The sequence below is a fragment of the Mastigoproctus giganteus genome, chromosome 4 (assembly GCF_048544385.1).
Source record: "Mastigoproctus giganteus isolate SK-2022 chromosome 4, ASM4854438v1, whole genome shotgun sequence".
Classification (NCBI taxonomy): Eukaryota; Metazoa; Arthropoda; class Arachnida; order Uropygi; family Thelyphonidae; genus Mastigoproctus; species Mastigoproctus giganteus.
The window spans coordinates 50,225,406-50,246,901 of record NC_143578.1 but is presented as its reverse complement, the minus strand read 5'-3'; the positions used below and the strand labels follow the sequence as shown (position 1 = coordinate 50,246,901).

At 34.1% G+C, this 21,496-nt stretch overlaps 1 protein-coding gene across 1 annotated transcript in view; it reads left to right on the top strand.

Annotated features, from left to right (window-relative positions):
• The first annotated feature begins 3,348 nt into the window (after positions 1-3,348).
• Prosbeta1 (proteasome beta1 subunit) overlaps positions 3,349-21,496 on the top strand; it is a 42,013-nt gene continuing 23,865 nt past the window's right edge. Inside the window, exons 1-3 of the mRNA XM_090371540.1 lie at positions 3,349-3,490; positions 5,856-5,923; positions 20,255-20,386. Of these exons, the coding sequence (XP_090227666.1) occupies positions 3,377-3,490; positions 5,856-5,923; positions 20,255-20,386 (314 nt within the window). The 5' untranslated portion in view covers positions 3,349-3,376. The remainder of the gene's footprint in view (positions 3,491-5,855; positions 5,924-20,254; positions 20,387-21,496) is intronic.

The following is a 21,496-nucleotide window of genomic DNA, read 5'->3' as shown; positions in this document are numbered from 1 at the left end:
ATTATTATTATTATTATTTTAGGGTTGCCCGTAATTAAATACATTAACCCGTATTTGTGTCTGTAAATTGCGTATGGAGTTCTATCGTTGATTTGCCTGTTTTGCTGGACGAAAAAACCCCAGTTACTGGGGAGAAAAACCTTGCTATCTACGCCTGAGACCAACTAACTCAGCCACGGAGTGAAAAAAGCTCATTAAAGTTCCTCTCGTCATCGACGGGATTCGAACCCAGGCCTTTTCCACCCGGTGTGGGGAGGACGGTGACGATACCACTGTGCTACCCGCGCAGACTCGCATAGAGATATGCAAAACTTTGTTCGTGTTCTGTGACCTGACGATATTGATTCTCATAAAATTCGTCTGTAATGGATACGCATTTTATCAGGAACGCCGTGGCGAATGTGAAGCGCAACAATATGAATACCGATAGTTTTGGTGCAATCATCTAATATATGAGATGGCGGACACTCCCTATAAGAATATTCTCCATGTTAAAAAAGTAGCTAAATCTTTCTACTATGTACGAGGGTGTACAAAAAAATATGCATTTAGGTGACTGGACAAAAACTACCTTTTCACATAATCGCCTAATTGATTTTGACACTTAGCACAATGTACAATGAAATGATTTATACCACTACAATAGACAATTTCGCCCCGGTGACTTTGCCATATTTTCACTGTTGGTTGAATAACTTCATTGGAACAGAACCGCTGGCCTTGAAGTTAAAGGCAGCAATTCACCAGATACCATCAGATTGCACCACACTGTTGCATGACAAAGCGCTAACTGTTATGTGCACCCTGAATGCAAAGTTTTCTAATAATATGGTAATCAGAAATTCTTGACCAAAAAACCAAACTATTATATTAGGCCACCCGAATATTTAAATTCATATGCTGCCGTGCTGTGTGTCTTATATCATAGGAATTGGTATTAAAGATGACATTATAGACCATAATAAAATTTGGAATAAGCTTGGCTAAAATGAAGCCATATTTCAAAACCAAATATTCAAATTCATATATATATACACACAGACACTCATACACAAAAGAAATTAAGTTGTTCACATTACATGTAAATAAAATTAAATGAAATTTGTTTGATGAGAGGAAAAATAGTTAATTTTTACAACATCTCAAATTTTAAAAAGCAGAACTTTTAAATGTTTAAAAAAAAAAAAAAAAAAAAAAAAAACTGACATATTGCTAAAATTTGCTAAAATTTTAGCAATATGTCAGTTTTTTAAACATTTAAAAGTTCTGCTTTTTAAAATTTGAGATGTTGTAAAAATTAACTATTTTTCCTCTCATCAAACAAATTTCATTTAATTTTATTTACATGTAATGTGAACAACTTAATTTCTTTTGTGTATGAGTGTCTGTGTGTATATATATATGAATTTGAATATTTGGTTTTGAAATATGGCTTCATTTTAGCCAAGCTTATTCCAAATTTTATTATGGTCTATAATGTCATCTTTAATACCAATTCCTATGATATTTATTTTATTGCCATTTTAAAATTTTAGCAATATGTCAGTTTTTTAAACATTTAAAAGTTCTGCTTTTTAAAATTTGAGATGTTGTAAAAATTAACTATTTTTCCTCTCATCAAACAAATTTCATTTAATTTTATTTACATGTAATGTGAACAACTTAATTTCTTTTGTGTATGAGTGTCTGTGTGTATATATATATGAATTTGAATATTTGGTTTTGAAATATGGCTTCATTTTAGCCAAGCTTATTCCAAATTTTATTATGGTCTATAATGTCATCTTTAATACCAATTCCTATGATATTTATTTTATTGCCATTTTAAAATTTTAGCAATATGTCAGTTTTTTAAACATTTAAAAGTTCTGCTTTTTAAAATTTGAGATGTTGTAAAAATTAACTATTTTTCCTCTCATCAAACAAATTTCATTTAATTTTATTTACATGTAATGTGAACAACTTAATTTCTTTTGTGTATGAGTGTCTGTGTGTATATATATATGAATTTGAATATTTGGTTTTGAAATATGGCTTCATTTTAGCCAAGCTTATTCCAAATTTTATTATGGTCTATAATGTCATCTTTAATACCAATTCCTATGATATTTATTTTATTGCCATTTTAAAATTTTAGCAATATGTCAGTTTTTTTTAAACATTTAAAAGTTCTGCTTTTTAAAATTTGAGATGTTGTAAAAATTAACTATTTTCCTCTCATCAAACAAATTTCATTTAATTTTATTTACATGTAATGTGAACAACTTAATTTCTTTTGTGTATGAGTGTCTGTGTGTATATATATATGAATTTGAATATTTGGTTTTGAAATATGGCTTCATTTTAGCCAAGCTTATTCCAAATGTGTGTCTTATGTCTGTTAATTGTATGTGTTCTATGTCGAGTTGTCGGTTTTGCTGGATGAAAAACCCCAGTTTCTTTGGGGGAAACCTTGCTATCTACACCTGAGACCAACTAACTCAGCCACGTAGTGAAAAAAGCCCATTAAAGTTCCTCGCGTCATCGACTGGATTTGAACCCGGGCTTTTTCAACCAGGTGTGGGAAGGACGGTGATGATACCACTGTGCTACACGCGCAGAGAGAAATTCTTGACCACCCACTATGCAGTTTTGGTCTGGCTTCCTCTAATTTCCATTTGTTTTTCTCTCCGTGACAGCCTACCCTCATGACACGTCGCCGTCTGACATTCGTTTAGATAGGTCTGGATTATTCAATTTCTGCCGACGACTGCAGGAATTTCTGAAATCATTTTCATTCGACGCTGTTTTAGCCTAGGGCTCACATCTTGTGAGTATGGACTTGGTACATACTCATGTGCCAACCCCATGATACATGATGATATCCAGCTCAGGGTACTGAGCTGGATATCATCATTCTATCCTTGAACACACATTTCGACAGGCATAGTACACTTTCGATTATGAGCACACACTTGGTTACCGTTAATGCCAATATTATTTATTTAAGCTTTAGCATTATTAGAGGCATATGATGCAAGAAAGCAAGCTTATATAGCATTTTATTATTATATTTCCACTTATTTGCTAAGTTAATTAATAAAATGCTAATGGATGGTCAGTCACGTTGTCCAAAATAAGCAAGACCCTGTTGTTTAGATTTGTTCCTTAAAATATTTCTTAATGAGGAAGAAAAGAAGCGAATATTTTTAAATTTTCAATTAAAATTTTTAAAGTTATGAAGGACAATATATTGAAACGATGTAAATCTGGACCTGCTTGTCCCGTGATTGGGCTAAATATTGGCTCTTTGTGTACAGTTCAACGTTGGTTTTAGACATTCCTCCTATGACAGCAGAGGTTCGTGTTTTCTGCTGTGTAATTCGTCTGGTTAAAGATGGAGTCTGCAAGGAACTTTGGTGACTTTAGTTTACCCGTTACCGGCAAATTAAATATGAACTTCCGAGATGATACAGTTCCAGATTGGTTAAAAGAAGAACATAGCACAGGCGTAAATATGCACATATCTTTACATGCATTTTTAATCTAGCTATTAGAATTTGTTTTAATAGTTTCAGGCAGAATAGTGCATGTTTCCTTATTCCTGTTTTTCATTGTTCGTCCATCCCACAGCTTAATAATCTTAACATGCTTGAATATAAAAAGCTTATACATTTCGAGACTTATCTCGTCTGTCCGTATTGAGAAGTAGAGAATTAGTTCTCGACTAAGTCATAATGGTGGTCACATTAGTCTCGAAATACATAAGTTTTTGCTAATAAGTATTAGACTGTTCTTCACGAAACTTATAGCCCTAGCTTTAAATTTAAATTCGTTAGGATGCTTTATTTGCTGTTAATTAGTAGCCAAACTTTCCATAATATATAATCCTGCAATAATTATTTATAACGATGTTGTGGATGCATTTTATGCTTTAGATTTGGTACTCGTCATTTAGTAACATCCAGATTTTTACTTCTAGTATTGGCAACTTACTAAGCAAAGCTTATACAGCAGAAAAAAAAAAAAAACCTCTTAATTTACTCATTCCTTCCAATAATGTGGCCAAACCTTCCTTAAATTTAATCAAACTACTAACCTCGACAATACTAGGCGAAAGTTTATTCCAACAATTGATTTCTTTCTAGGTTAAATACAAATTTCAGTGGAGCTCCAGATCTTGGATACCTCTCCATGCTTCGACTAAAAGTAAGAAAGAATGCAGTGATTGGGAGGTGCCATGCACTGCTTTCCCCCCCTTCCTCCTAGGTTGACATGCCTAGGGTGCTTATCTCCCCACTTGCCACTGTTTTAAAATCGGGAACTCGTTTTCTGATTTTAAAACAGTGGAATGGGGGATAAACACCCTACCTAAGCTAAGCACCCCCCTCCTCGATGACACAAAACAATCAGAAACAAAACGCATTCACAATAATCACCCAATCACAGAACTCAGCCATACAAACACTGCGTTCTATGACCATGCCCACTGCATGGAGACGAGGGGTACCCAAATAATAGATTTCAGCCCAAATTTCTTCCCATCTGTTCAGCAACCATCCTTTCCAGTTTAACTTATGCCCCTTATATGTTTCATCTGAAAAAAGGTAAAGATGCCATCAGCATTTAGTTTACATAGTTCTTTTAAAGCCTTATACACTTTCAGCTAGTTAGATTACCCACAGATGCTTAGTTTGAGACTTAACTTTACACTCCCCCCATCTTTCTTGGTAAGAATATAATTCTGTATCCCATGCTAATCCTGTTGCTCTTCTTTGCACCCTTTCCAATAGATCTATACCCTTCCTAAAATGAGATTTTCCAAATGTGTATGCAGGACCCTGACATCATTGAGACTATCACGTACACTTTCCCCTAGATTGTTTTCATACTGCACTACCTTGAGTTTGATGACACTCAGATGGTATGTTATTCTGGGATTTCTGCTACTCAAATGAAGTACCTTGCATTTATCACTTTTAATTTTCCAGCCTGTCTGCTTAGTTAGTAGCATACCCTGATTACTGTCATTAACCACTGTGTCCACTTTGTATCATCAGAAAACTTAGTATCACTCTTGAAATACCTCACCAGTATCATTAATAAATGCTATTGACATAGGTATTGATGTCAGCTGAATTTGAGTGTCAATTTGTAAAGGATAATATTTTAGATTAGGTACAAATACTTTTGGTGGATGGAAAAAGAGTGGGCTTTCCATCCTCAGCCTCTTCTTTTGGAAGTATATGTCCCTCTCAGTTGATAGGGTATGTACATATTTATTTTGGGACGTTGGGCTAGGTTTTTTTTTTTTGTGGGGTGGGGGGAAGAAGCTAAGTAACATGAATTTGATATTGAAGCTCACTATCATATCTCCATATACTGAAGCTTGTCTAAGTCTGTTTATGTGCTTAATGGAATTCTTGAGGGAGTGAGTTTTGTTGTGGTAAAAGGTAAAATATTAATTCAAGCCATTTGGAATTAGTGTGACCTAGGCAGCATGTGGTACTTCTGATGAGTTTGACATAGTCTTTCTTTAATGATTTATGAAACAAAGGATGCTTCTGAATTGTTAGGATGTGACCCTATCATTAGAACAAAGTGTGAAACAAAAAAAAGCCCCTCAGATTTCTTTTGAAGGAATGAAAAATTGACAAGACATTCCAAATCCAAATAATCAAAGATATTTGTTTTATACATAAATATTAAACATAGTATAATATTTTAATGTGTTTCTTCTGAATGAATGTATATTTTTATTTCTTTAATTGAAAACTGCTGTTGGTGCACTATTAATGGAAAGCAAGTCAGAAATGTATACAGTGTATTAATTATATTGTTCACTTCTTGACAGTAATTTTGTTTATCTGTTTTAGACATCCATTATGGCTGTTGAATTTGATGGAGGAGTAGTAATTGGTGCTGATTCCAGAACAACTACAGGGTAAGGTTTAAAAAAAATCAATAAAAATCTTCATTTTAATGTCAACATGGATGGGAAAAAATTAACATGGTTTAAGGTGTGGAACAGAATATGAAAGATTTCTTTGAGTAGTCTAATATATAATCATAGAAAGAAGGATTTTTGGCATCTCAAATTTGATTTACAAACTCCAACCTCAGTCTTTCCTACTCACTGAAAATCAGTATTATTTTTATTAATATAATTTTATTAATTATTGTTAATTAATACAAGTAGTAAGAACGAGCAGTATTAATATAGGTAATGCATTTAGTGTCAAAGACTACTTAAAGAAATTAGTGTTAGTGATTTAGGAATAATGAATGGAGGCACATTTGTACTTCTTAATGAAGTGTGTTTACATGTGTACTGCCAGCAGTGTCACATTTTTCACAACCTTAGTGCATTTTGAGACCTCTGCAGAGTAGAGGTTTTAATGCCATTCTTTGGGAAAATTGTGCAACCCTTATAAATCGTTTGATCCATTTTAGTTGGGCAAAAAAGTGAATTTAAAAGGGCAACGGTACACAGAAGATGAAGAACTTTGTGAAAGTACTAATAACTTAATCCTGCATGCCGAGATGTGTTTTTTCATCTAATGCACTGTGAAACATGATGAAATTTAAAGTGGTGGGATAATTGGATTTCTGAGCCAGATGTTGAAAGGCTGCCAAAGCCATTATTTGAAGAATTATAGCAGCAGTATACAAGCGATGGATAATGCATATAGCAGTTTCAGTGCATAAGCTGTTGCATGATTGGTAGATATCAAAACAACAGTATAGACAATGGAAATGAAGCAGATCCAAATGCATATATAATTTTTACACTGAAGTGTGGCACACTGAATTTCTGGTAATCAGATCCAGTTTGTTAGGAGCATTAGCAACTAAAGCCATATTGCTCCGGGATATGCGGTGGTCATTCCCTGACCTTTCCGCATCCTCTGTATTTGGTGGTCACGGGCTCGAACCCCAGTCTAATCAAGAAGCATGTGCTATGCACTGCTGCTCCTGCCCACCCGGCTATGGAGGCACCTTCAGATCCAGTGATTTCCAACTATTGTTTTTTTTTTTGGTAGTTGTTGGCACATCAGCTTCTGTGGCCATAATGCACCTTCCAAGGTTTTTGCAGTACTTTGATCCAAGCCCGAGGTGGGATTCGAACCCGCGACCTTTAGGTTGTCAGGCAGGTACTTTACCCACCCGGCTAGCCCGGTCGGCCCAAATATTGTGCCACAGCACTTAGGGTGATTCCCATCTGGAGCACCTTGAGATTAGGAAAACTCAATTTAAATCCATAGCAAACACTCTTTAGGGGTTATGCAAATATAGTAGATTCCCTCCTTATCCAGTCTCGCTTTAACCTGCCTCCTTTTTAACTGGCCATATTTTCGTTGAGATTTTTCTGTGAATCAGATTTTCGGTGTCATGGGCTCAGCAGGAAAACAAAATTAAAAGATTCTGGGAACGAGTACAGTGCACTGTAACGATCCTGTAACTTTTTTTAAATTTCAGTTAGTCTTTGCTATCTGTGCTATTTGGATTGCAGTCACTCTGTGTCTACATATTTTCGTCATTAATTTTTGTGTTTTAAATTACGTTAACTTGAAATGATAGGCTCGAACAAGCGTAAACGGAATGTGTTAACTATTGAAACAAAGCTAAAAGCTTTGGAATGTCTTGATAATGGAGAACCTGTTAAACGGATATGTAAAGAACTGGGTGTTGGAAAAAATATGATGACTGATTGGTGGAGAAACCGGAAATCCCTTCAAGATTTCAGTATGCAAATAGAATTTAAAAAAAAGTGCTGTCAGACAAGTGCACTATGAAGAAACCAAAAAATGAAGTCATTGACGACACATTATGGATATGGTTCGTGCAAGAACAACAAAGAGGAACACCTCTTAGCAGGCCGGTTTTGAAGGAAAAGGCAGTACACTTGCACAAGAAAGTCAATAGTGGAGAAGAATTTGTAGCCAGTGAGGGATGCCTTTCACAATGGAAAAAGCGCAACAAATTGTCAGCAGATCAAAATGTCGCACGTGAATTTTCCCAAAAATTTTTAGACGTTATACAGAATGAAAATCTTACTCCTGAACAAGTCTACGATTTGGATGAAACAGGCATAAATTTTAAGCTTCTTCTAATGAAAACGCTAGCAGCACCACAAGAAACATTTGCTACTGGTTTCAAAATGAATAAACAGAGAATTACTGTGGCCCTTTGTACAAATGCTGCTGGGAGTTACAAACTGCCCCTTTTCGTTGTAGGAAAGTCAGCCAAACCAAGAGCATTTAAAAATGTAAATTTAAATGCATTTAAAAATGTAAATTTAAATGCTCTACCAGTTTACTATAAAGCCCAGAGGTCAGCTTAGATGAATTTTTTTCCAATTGAAAAATAGTTTTCAACTGAATTCTTTCTAAAAGTTAAGGCACATTTGATGCATTTGAAATTACCACTCAAGGCTGTTCTTGTCCTTGACAATGCTCCAATGCATCCCATCAACCTATCTTCTGATGACACCAAGGTTGTGTTTTTGCTACCTGGCATTACATCTTTGGTGCAATTTATGGATCAAGGTGTGATAGTTAGTCTGAAAAGTCTTTACAGAAGAAAACTTCTTTCAGAAATTCTTGAGAAGACCGTCACTAAAGAAACTTAACTCACTGAGGCCCGTAAGAAAATTAACATCAAGGACGGGATTTACACGTTGGAATTTGCTTTTGAGGAAATGCCATCATCAACTTTTGTGAGATCATGGAGAAAACTATAGCCTGATGTTGAAAAATTAACTGCAAACTGCGATCTGGACAAAGAGCGTGCACTGAGGACCTGACAGACCACAACAACATTGCTCTGCTTAATGATTTTAAACAATTATCAGAGTTCAAAGACCTAGAAGAAAGAGACATCGATAAATGGCTTGTAGGCAATGACATTCTAGAGAATGAAATGTTAACAGATGATGAAATTATCAAAGCAGTTAGTCAAGGAGAAATGGTGGAAGATGAAGAACCAGAGAGCCCAGAACCTATGAGCGGAGATTAAAATGACAAAAGAATAAATCATTCGGAAGGGAAGAAAGCACTTGAAACTGCAGTAAGATATATCGAACAGCAAGATAATTCATCTGCCATTGATATAATTCTTATGAAAAAGTGGCATGATTTTGCTTCGAAAAACAAATTTAAATCAAAAAGACAAATGAAGATTACCAATTTTTTATCTAAATAAATGTTTAATAAACATTTATATACAACATATTGTATATATATTTTTTAATTAATTTACAACCTATAAATGGTATTTTGCATGTGTTTTCGGATTAACCTGCCATTTGTTTATCCGGCCTGGGGCCTGGTCCCATAGGGGCCAGTTAATCAGGAGTCTACTGTATCGTGTTTTCAACTTCTAGGTTCAAACTGAACAATGTATCATGCCTCCAAAGAGGAGAGAAGTACAGTAGTAAATAAAATAATTATTTTTTGGAAATTATGTAGTTTGAATATAGCAATGAAAGATGATGAGGTGCACATGCAATCTTAAAATTAGTGTATTGCTGGCTTAAAGCATCTGCTATGGGGTTTAATTATAAGCCCATAAGAAATTCTACTAGGTTTCTTCTATTTATGTTTTGTGACCAGTTGATAGCATTTTTCTAGTCAAATAAGCCCATCTTTGCAACATAGAAGAACTTTCCTTATGTAGACTGGTACTCTACTTAAACATTTACCAATGGCAAAGCCATAAGTTAAACTTTTCCCAAGTCTTAGCTTCATCGCTTACCTGTGACTTTTAGATGAGAGATTGTTTAACTCTCAAAAATCTATTAACGTGACGATCATGTGAATTTTAGTATTTCTTCATTATAGTTTAGACTTTTGATCTGAATCATTGATTATGCTAATATTTGAGAAGTGTGGACATTAAAAAAAAATAAGCTGTCACTGTTGGCATGTGCATGTTTGCTTCTGTAACTTTTTTTGGCATGACAAACTTTAGTAAAAAATAAAGATAAAAATTTAAAATGTTAAAGATGACTACTTTTAATTATTTTATTTCAAAATACTTTATGTGATTTGTTTTAAAAAAGATACATTGAATAGTTTATACTGCCCATTCATGTAACACTTTTAAGCCAGCAAAGGTGAATGTCATCATTGGCACTTTGTTACATTGTTGCAATTGAACAGTGTAGCTTTTTTATAGTAGTATCACTTATATTATTAAACATGGAAATGCAAATTTCATCATTTAAATTCTAGCCTCTCATAGTATGGTGTACAAAGTGTATTAATGTCTTTTCTGCTGTGGCTTTTTGATGTGCTTGCTAGAGGAACATGTCCACCATAAATGATGTGTATGTTTTTAAATCTGTCAGTGTAGGTTTGAAACTTCATACTGCATATCAGTAACAGTGTTTTACTTGTTATGTTCTGCTGTGGATAATGAAACAGTTCACTTTCAACTTTTACTACACCAGAAAGGACATACATGGAGTTATTTTAAAGGAACATGTAATATGCATACATTGAAGACAAGACAAGTATTATGCAGTAACTAGTTGCCAAAAATTATTATATTATTTACAGTGAAGCATTTGATAATTTTGTTTCAGCTCTCTCTCTCTCCCATTTTTTTTTTTTCAAATAATTTTCTAATGAATGGTTTTCTTCTGTAGTGCTCTCAGACTAGGCTCGTTATAACTTTGTCTGGCCCTGTATGTTGCAGCAATTCTTTTTTAGGCACATTGACAAATGCATAAAGCTACTGTCTTTCTGTCTGCATGTAGAAACTGATTCCTGGTGAATGGATTTTTTTGAATTTTATATTTGGGTCTTTTAAAAGATTTGTTGAGCCATCCAGAATTTCATTAAAATCTGACTGATATAAATTCAACATCTTCCCCCCCCCCCATAAAATCATTTAACTTATTTATTTAATACTTATAAGAAGTGGAAGTGTTTTGCATATTTTATCATTAAGGAAAAGTCAAATTAGCACCAAATTATCAATGTATGCTCTATTAATCATTGGGAATGTCTTAACATAAATTCTGATATCCCTCCTTCTCTACAGAAATCTGTAGGTATATACATTGTGACAGCATTTAAAGGCACTGTTATAGTTCTACAGTTTGTATAAATTCTGCATCTGATTAGGCATATTAGAAGAAGCAAAAGCAGTTTAAGCAGCATTTTGATGAGGTTATTATTTATGAGGTGTGGCAATAGTTTCTGGACTAGTGCAATAAAAAGAACACAAAGTGAAGGAGCTCAAAACCATTTTTATTCAAAATAATCACCACCTGATTGAATGCACTTATTACACCATTCTAAAAGTTTCTGAAAAGAGTCAGTGAAACCATCCAAAGAGATGTTTAGTTTAGCAGTTAAATTTTTCTTTATGTACTCAACATCCTGAAATCTCTTTCCTTTGAGAGCAGTTTTCATCCTCGGAAAGAGGAAGAAGTCTGCTGGTGCTAGATTGGGAGATTAGGGAAGATGATTATTCTGTAAAATGTCATGTTTCATCAGAAACGTCTTCACATGTGCAAAATGGGTGGGATCATTGTTGTGCAACAAGAACCAGTTGCCTTTCTCTGGAAATTGTGGCCTTACCCAGGAAATGTGCTTCAGTAGTCTTTAAAGCACCTGTACATAGAACATAGCATTGATTCTCCCCTTCAGGTACAAATTCCTTTGAATCACACTCTGTTTGCCAAAACACATAATCAGCATCGTCTTAATCCTGGACTTCTGTAAATGAAATTCCTGGGCCTTTGATGATTTTGAAGTCCACTGCATGCTCTGACACTTCATATCTGAGTTGTACTGAATCACACAACACTTGTCAGAGCATGCAGTGGATTTCAAAATGTTTCATGTCGTAGTTTTGCAATGAGCAACGAAAAATATCAAATTTTGCCTTAATCTGGGAAAATCTGCAACAGAAATGTATAAAATGTTAAAAACTGTTTATGGTGATGAAAGTTGTACCAATGGTATAAGTAGTTCAAAGACAGGCGTGAAGATGTTCGTGGTGACTCAAGAAGTGGGCATCCATCAGCCTCTCAAAATGAAGAAAGAGTTGCAAAAGTTCAAGAAATTGTGGGAAGATATCATTGTTTGATCCTCAGAATGATGGCTGATGAGTTGGATGTGAATAAGGAGATGATTTGTCAAATTCTGCATGAAGATTTGAGGAAAAGGAAGGTCTGTACAAAATTTGTGCCACATAGCCTCACTGATGAGCAGAAGCAATGAAAAGTGTGTGGCACAAATTTTGTAGAGACCTTCCTTTTCCTCAAATCTTCATGCAGAATTGACAAATCATCTCTTTATTCACATCCAACTCATCAGCCATTATTCTGAGAATCAATCTCTTCCCACAATATCTTGAACTTTTGCAACTCTTTCTTCATTTTGAGAGGTTGGAGGCCCACTTCTTGAGTCATCAGGAACATCTTCACATCTGTCTTTGAACCACTTTAAACCATTGGTACAACTTGCATTTCATCACAATAAACAGTTTTTAACATTTTGTATGTTTCTATTGCAGATTTTTCCAGTTTAAGGCAAAATTTGATATTTGTTCGTTGCTGATTGCAAAATTGTGACATGGAACGTTAATGTTACTAATGAAACTGGTTGTTACTTGCAGCCTGTCAGCCTATTGGATAATCTCTGTACTGCCATCTGTTGGATGAAGTTTGAACTATAACATACCACTTCTGTTTATTTTAAAACTCATTGCACGTGACTGCAATGGCACCAGTCCAGGAACTTTATTGCTACGCTTCATATAATCTGTTAAGTTAGCATATCAGTTGAATTAATTAGCATCAGTTTGTTGATTATTTTTTGGTTATGCACTAATTTTGCTTCACTGAAAACTACACTCAGATTTGGCAGATGAAGAATGTTATACTAATAAAATATGCAAAACAAAATCCATTATAATTTTCTATAATTCACAGTTAACCAGTCAGTCAGTGTTTGTTAAACAAGTTAGCAATTAATTATACATTATAGGTATGCTTAGTCTAAACTTCATGTGCATCCTGCCCTTCACCTTGAAAACAAATTGTCCTCTGTTTATTGATATATTTATAAAATATATAAATTGGTCACTCTCATATATCACTTGCTCTCACAATGTATTGCTTGATAAGTAGAAGTTGGGTGGACACAAGAATTTCTGTGCTTGTTCTCTTAGTCACTGGGAAAGTTTTAACCCATTCACTGCTACATAATGAATTTATTATCTATATAATATCAGTGTAGATATGCCATAGATAACTCTTACGATGGTAGTGTGGGCAGCATCATTTGCTCTGTATCTCATATTGTGCTCTTCCTTCACAACAAGTTGCCATGGTATTGCACTACCTTGAATAAGTAACGCTTCACTAATAGAGAAGACTATGTTACTTATTCTCAGTGAGTACCACCACCCAGATGTCACCGTTTCAAAGCTATTGGCCTATCATCGGAGGGTGGGCAGGTACCCTGGTATTGCAGACATGACAACCCAGTTGCAAAGATAATCACACAATATGAGAGATGCCAAAAGGTTTATATGATATTTAAAAATAACTAAATGCACAAGGCATAATACATTAAGAGTAAGAGTTTAATATCTATATAATATCGGTGTAGGTACACCATAGATAACTCTTAAGAAACTACGATGGTAGTGTGGATGGCATCATTTGCTCTGTATCTCAATATGAGATACAGAGCAAATGAGTAGATGTGCTGACCTGTCAGGTGTAGTTACCATGAAAAAAAATTAAAACATTACCTGAAAAATAAAAGCAAATTAAATAAAATAAAAATGGTACTTAATGGTATAGATCCTAAGATTTTAACTATGTAATCATGAGCCAGCAGCCAAAACCAAAGGAAATACAGCAAGAAGTAAAGCCTCTGTTTCTGTTATGACATGCATGTAGCAGACAAAAAATAAACAGACATATGTACGTATATCATAGCCGACCTGACAGACCAAAAAGAAAAGGAATAAAAAATCAAATATAATTCAAAAATAAATAAAAGTAAATTGCAAATTAATACTAATTTATTTCAGGCACTTTTTAATTTTTCCATGGTAACTACACCTGAGAGGTCAGCACACCTATTCATACACTTACCTAATCTATTTATCTATATTTCATTATGGTTGCTGGGTATTTCTGCTATTACTAGCAGTGTTCCGGATCCATAAACCAGCACAATATATTTTTTAGTTCTTCTTTTTTAGCCGTTGTGATTTTTCACTACAACTTATATTATTATTAATTATATACACCAGTTGAGAATATATCTATATATATTCTAATAAGAATATATTCTTTTTACCTTTTTTCTCACCCTTTCTCTGTGATGGCAGTGTACTTTCTTATTTCCTTACTACTTTTGCTTATATTTCTGGGGTTTAGCTTATGCTACCTTAGATTTCTTTTGCTTATTTTCTTGCTTCCTTTTCCTTTTATATATTTTTATCTATTTTCTTACTTCCTTTTCCTCATATATTTGTTTTATATATATAGCAGACTCAATTAACCAGGACACTTCAAGACTCCAAATTAAAAAAAAAAAAAAAAAAATCAACCATAAATCAAAAAATTCAAGTAATAACTAGAATAGGTATAAACAGATATTTTGCAAGTTGTAAATAAGCGGCAAGTGGCATTATAAGTCGTAATTGGGAGATTAGTGTACCTATTTCCTTGCAATCCCTGCTGTCTTCACATCCGCTGCTCGAAAAAAAAGAGAGAGAGACCAAATGTTTAGTTTATTTTATTGCGTCGCATCGATTTGTTGTTTCGCTGCAGCGCAAAAGGACAAATTTTGTTTCGTTATCTGTCAGGGATGTCGAAAATTTTTTTATAGTAACTGTTTATTTATTTTTTTGTTTATAAATCGCGAAAATGATGGGTAAATGCAAAAGAGTTACGTTTTCAGTTAAACAAAATCTTGAAATTATTCAAAAGTTTGAAAACAGTGCATCTGTTAAATCTCTAAGGAATCATTATAATAAGGATGTATCAAAATGGCCAAACGTTAACAAGTATCGCGTGGAATTCAGATTTGTCAATAATAATATAGTAGCAATATGTTATTAGTCATTCCCGAGTTACATAAAACTCGACGAAGTAAGAAGTCCTGGAACGTATCTCTTACGTATGTCGGGGACTTTTGTATTTTTGGATTAACCAGGAAATCGATTATCCGGTATTTGTTTTTTTACCATCAATCCCGGAAAATCGAGAGTACTGTATATATATATATGTGTGTGTGAAGTATCTTCTCTTTTGGAGTTAAAAATTTTTTAACAAAAAGAAATCATAAGAAACAAAATTGGAGAGTATAGAGGGTAGGGATAGGACCGTGTTGCTCTTGGACAGAAATCATTGTATAGAGATGGCAGTATGAGTTGCAGGTATTTGTTCATTTGATTTATCATGGTATAGTAACCAATCCCCAACATACCGTTTTGTGACATCACCTGACAACTTCTTGTACAATCCTCCTTTTATAAAACTGATTAACATTTTACCCTGTGGAACTAATTTATTTCTATTGGAGTACACAAGATATGACTGAAAAGTTCTAAGACTTTTTTTTTTTTTTTTTTTAAATTATAGAGTTCATATCATCTTTATAGTAGACTCCTTCAAAGTACTCTCCTCCCCCACACCCAATGATATTCAGTTGTCCCAGCATTACTTCCATCAACGATGAGCTCCATTATTGTATTCTGTTGTTTGGTGGTCAAAATGTCATCAAATCTTTGTGTCCTTTGTCCCTTCAATTTCATTTTGAAAATGTGGAAGAGGGAAAAAAATCATATATGGCAAGGTCAGTTGAATATGGAGGATGGATCACTACAGGAATGTTTTTTGGACTAAAAATTCTTGACCAGAGAGTGCAGTTTGCACAGGAGTATTGGTGGAGAAATCGTCCATTTTCAAACAGCTGATGGAGTTTTTAACTTTTTTCTCCTCATTTGATTCAGAACCTCTTTATTCTTGGCCCCTGGTTTACTGCCTGATCAAGCTGAAGAAATTCATAATGAATGATATCCTGAATGTCAAAAAAAATAAATGAATAATAAATAAACAATGTTGTGTGCACGTGTGACCAAACCTGTCATGCTTATGCAGATGGGGCAAGTTTGGCAACTTCCACTGGGACGACAGGAATCATTTCAGTGTCACTGTCATACACCCTTATTTCATCACCAGTAACAGTGAATTGATGAAATTTGGGTTCAATTGCACCTATCTTTTCAGCTCCTTGCACAGCTCTAAATGATGAACGTTTTGGTTATCACTTAACACTCTCGAAACAAGTTTTGCTAACACTCAATATATGCTAAGGTTTTTCATAAAATTTGGCTGGCATAATTCCGATTTCTAGTTCATCAGCATCCTAGATTTTTAAAGTTGATCAGAACAATTTTTTCATGCAGTCTAGTAAACATTTTATCACTGCTTGAAGTTGAAGGTCAACTTCAACAGGAGTCATCTTTGGCAGATTCTTTGCCATTTTGGAAATGCTTCATCCACTGATTAATGAGTCTTACTTAAACAAGCATCACCAGGTGCTGTTCTTAACATATGGAGGATTTCCTCTCCATTTTTCACATTCTTCATACAAAAGTTGATGGACCATTTGTTCCACTTTTGAAGCCATTGTGATTGCAACAGAAGCTTGAACTTAATGCACCAGCTCATTGCTGGTTTGTGGACAGGAAAGTGACTTAAACCAGTAATGTGGAGACCAGCTTCCTGCACTTATCGTCATCTAGGCCCTCTGCCACTTTTTTTTTTTTTTTTTTTTGTAATGAATAGTCTTAGAACTTAGTTGATGAGGCCTTGTACTACGAGAATATACATTACTGCTGTCTAATGACAGGATTCCACTTCATTATCAGTTGCCATGGTAAGGGGCAGTCAAAAAATTTGTGTGGCATTTGAGCTCATATGCCCAACTAATTACAAATTGTAGTAGATGAATGATGCCTCTTGGGTATTAGGCTGTAGTCAATATAATTAAATTTCCAACATAGTAGAATTAACATTTAAATACTATTGAATGTACACGTTGTGCAACCTAGTCTTTTTAGACACTTTTCAATGCATGGCATGTAAATACTAGATCAGCAATACTGTGGAATGATGGTCTTACTAATTAGTTGGTGCATGTGAGATATAATCCCAAAAAGAGGACACAAAATAGGTAATATTGTTTTTGTCTTGAAATTGAGACTAAAACTTAAAAAAAAAAAAAAAAAAAAAAAAAAAAGGCAGAAATTCTTTTTCAGGCTAAAATTATATCAGAGTTGTGTGGTTTTATGCATTTATGAGAAGATTTAATTGATCAGAATTATTCAGATTTATAAGGTTTTATGTAAGTACTTGAAGATTTATTTAATCAAGTTATGAGCAGTAAACAGTATATGTAGTAACACAGTTTGGCAGTGTAAACTCATGAGTGTATCAGTCATTGTTAGGTTTGATAATAGCTTAGTAAGAAATGATGAATTGTATGTTAATGATTAACAAATTTGCCTCTATAATTAAGTAGAGGTTCTCTTCAAGTTGAAATGTAACTGTTCCTGAATATGACAACAATTATAATTCAGTTTTTCTTTAATTATTATTTAAGAAATTATTATTGTATTTTGAATTATTACATTGTTCTTGGTGTATTGAAATCCGTCTACTAGAAAGCTTGAGTGTTTTGAGGTTGTAGATCAGGGTGTCAAATTCAGATGTGCTTGTAGCTACATCACCGACTCTTCTTGTGGGCCACACCAATGACTCTTGGGAACTCTCAGGCTGCACTACTGTGTACACAACACATGGGTGTAAGATTATTGAAGAAAATGTTATATATTTTCACATAATTTATAAATTTTATATTAGTATATCTTCTTTATGTATTACCATTATCTTCACATTGGCTTAACACTGGTAACCTTCAAAAGTTTAACAGAATTAGTGGGGAATCAGAGCAAACATTTGAAGGCTGTCAGTTTTACCTACCTGTTATAGATGATTATGAAAAGGTTCACCTGTATCTTATAGTATTCTTTATGTACCTTATGCTGTTTTTAAGTGTCTATAATTTTTAATTTTTTTTGCTTAAAGAAATTAAACTGTAATTTGTCAAAACAGGTTAAAATAATGTATATTGACTATCTACTGAAGTGGAACCGGCATAGATGGAGATATATACAGATAGAACATCTGAAATCCAGCTGTCCATAAACCATAATGATCTGAAATCCAGACATTTGAATTATTATTTTTTACTTTTTTAAAAATTGCATTTGCTTACGAACACAGGTTAAAAGCCATACCTTTGCTGTATGTAAAAATACTTAGTATGAAATCTTGTGCAATCAGTTTATCTTATATGAACTTATGTGATGTTCATTACATTTTCTCTACTCTTTTCTCATTGTTCTGTAATAACTTTTGTTAATGGAGCAGGCAGTCTTTAATAAATTGCTAACTAAAGAGAGCAGCATTTTGGTTTATGTTTTTGAATTTCCGATTCTTTCGACAATGCAAGTTTCAGTTATCATTCTGTGCATTTATTTGCTTTGAAAATTAATCCTTATTGATATTAATCTTTATATTAGTTATATCTTTATTGCTTTCTTAAGCGCCCCCCCGTGGATAACACAGTTGGTAGAATCTCAGTCCTCCCTACCCTGTGTGGAAAAGAGGAATTTTTATAGGCCTTTTTTCACAATGATGGCTGAGTTAGTTGGTCTCATGTGAGGATAACATGGTTTTTTTTCCCTCTGAAAATTTGGGTTTTTCGTCCAAACAGAAAATCAACCATAGAACACACACAATTTACAGACAGTATATGGCCTTAGTTGCTAATGCCCTAAAAACCCCAATAATAACAACAACAGCTTTCTAAAGCGAGAAAGAGTAGTATGCATGGAAATACAAAATCTGCACAACAACCCTGGGATAAGTTTGCATGCTTGATAGCACATGCAAACTTATCCCAGGGTGTTATTATGGTTGTAATCATTAAACTTGCCTTTCTGGTTACACACTGTACAGCTGTTAATAATTAAAACAGGCATGAGTGTACTGTATTAAAATATCTGAACATGGCTGTGGAAGGAGCAGCAGTGCGTAGCCCACGCTTCTTGATTAGATTGGGGTTCGAGCCCGTCACCACCAAATACGGAGGATGCGGAAAGGTCAGGGAATGACCACCGCATATACCTGGAGCAATATGGCCTTAGTTGCTAATGCTCCTAAAAACCAAATAACAAATAACAACAACATGGCTGTGGAAAATTGTTTGCAGTTTACACTTTCATCCAGTGTTTAAGAATACAGTTGACCAATGATATTGTACAAGTGAATATTGTTCAGAAAATTGAAAATACCAAAAACTATCTTATTTCCTATCTAATGTTTGTAAAATTGATACCTACTTTAAATGCCAACAATTATTATCCAGGCTACACATTTCTTATCTGGGTTGATTTTTTTTTTTTTTTTTTTTTTTTTTGGCATTGATTTCAGAGCGATTGAAGGTGTTCTGACATCTGCCAATACAGTAAAAAAGTATTTGGTATTGATCGCTCAAAGGTGTGGGGAAATATCTAAAAACCTTATTCGTAATAAAAAAAAAAATTACATAAAAAATCATTTTGTATTATTTTTTTAAATGAAATACTAATGTAGTGATTTTCTAGGTGATCACTTAGGTAACTTCATAGTACCAAGTTTCTTGTTTCCAAATTGTGATCAATGACAAAGGATGAAAGAATAAATAAGAATAAAATAGTGTAGATAATACAAATAAGTTAATCACATGGAAAATTAATCAAAAAAGTAGACAGCTGTGCTGCCAGTGCATTCTCCCTTTATCCATGTTTGAATTTTGACATATATTTGGTTAGATTTATTATTTAAAAATCTGAAAAATCAAAAAAAAAAAAAAAAACCCAGCAGTCTCCATGCCGTGAGGTTGCAAGATTTCAGACATTATACTTGTACTACCAGATATAGGAATGAAAGGGAAGTGGAGAGGACTTAAAAAGTTTTTTCTATAATGTTTTTTTTTTCCATTATATGAGTGTAATGATGAAAATTTAGTAAATTTAGTCTGAATAATTTGAGATTTGTATTGACATTATATTGTAGTTAAAATAAGAGTATAAGACAAATTAATGATCAGACAAGTATATAACTCTTTTAAAATTATTATATATTTGAAGATGATTCATTTTCTCTTAACTTATCTTTCTGCAGTGCCTATATTGCCAACCGAGTTACAGACAAGTTGACAAAAGTGACTGATCATATCTACTGTTGTCGTTCTGGCTCTGCTGCTGATACACAGGCAATTGCAGATATTGTAACTTATCATTTATCATTTTATGAGTGAGTATTTTTTTTTTTTTTATGCTTTGTTTTTTGTTTGATTTTTTTACAATGAGATTGAATATATATATCCATGTGAATTTTAGTTCGAATAGAACTATTCCAGTAACAACCCACTGACTAAAAGCAAAAATTCTTACACTCCAGTATATATCCATGTGAATTTTAGTTTGAATAGAACTATTCCAGTAACAACCCACTGACTAAAAGCAAAAATTCTTACACTCCAGTATTAACTGCTTCACTTGTAATTTCAATTTATAGCAGTGAAAATTTTGCCTTCGTTTGTTTTATTTTCTCCTCCCAAGATCAGTGCCAAATACTTATACTCATAGACCTCAATTAGAACTCTAAGGTGCCCAGTTACCATGCTCTGTAACCCACATACTTGAAATCTTTCCTTTACTGATCTCACTGGGCACCTTTTCCATCTTTGAACCTTTTCAAGAAGCTCAGCATCCCTTTTTAAGTGCATTATTCATACCTGGGCAGTGTATTCTAAGTACAGACTCACATTTGCTTTATACAGTGGGATTATGATCTCCCTATCTCTATAAGCAAATGTTTAATCAGTCAGTGAAACACCATGAGCCCTCCCTGCCACATGTTTGCACTACATGGAGAACTTCGTGTCCACCTATATCATAACTTCAAAATCCCTTTCTTCATTTACTTTTTTTAATTCAACCCAAATGAATGTATAAGTTACTGGGACTGCAAACAATATTTCAAACAAAAATAAAGGTTAAGAGTTTTAGTTACTGTTTCCAGTGGTGATGATGATTAGCGTTCTGCCTGCAGTTCTGGAGATTGTATATAGGCCACGTATGGTGGCTGCCCACTTTCCTTCTTCATTGGCGCCTCCGTAGCCAGGTGGGAAGGAGCAGCAGTGCGTAGCACACGCTTCTTGATTAGACCGGAGTTCGAGCCCGTCACCACCAAATACGGAGGATGCGGAAAGGTCAGGGAATGACCACCGCATATCCTGGAGCAATATGGCCTTAGTTGCTAATGCTCCTAAAAAAAAAAAAAAAAACAAACAAACAAACAAACAAACCTTCTTCATCAGTGTGTGGCTCTCTAATTGCATACCTTCAAAGTTGATTTGTC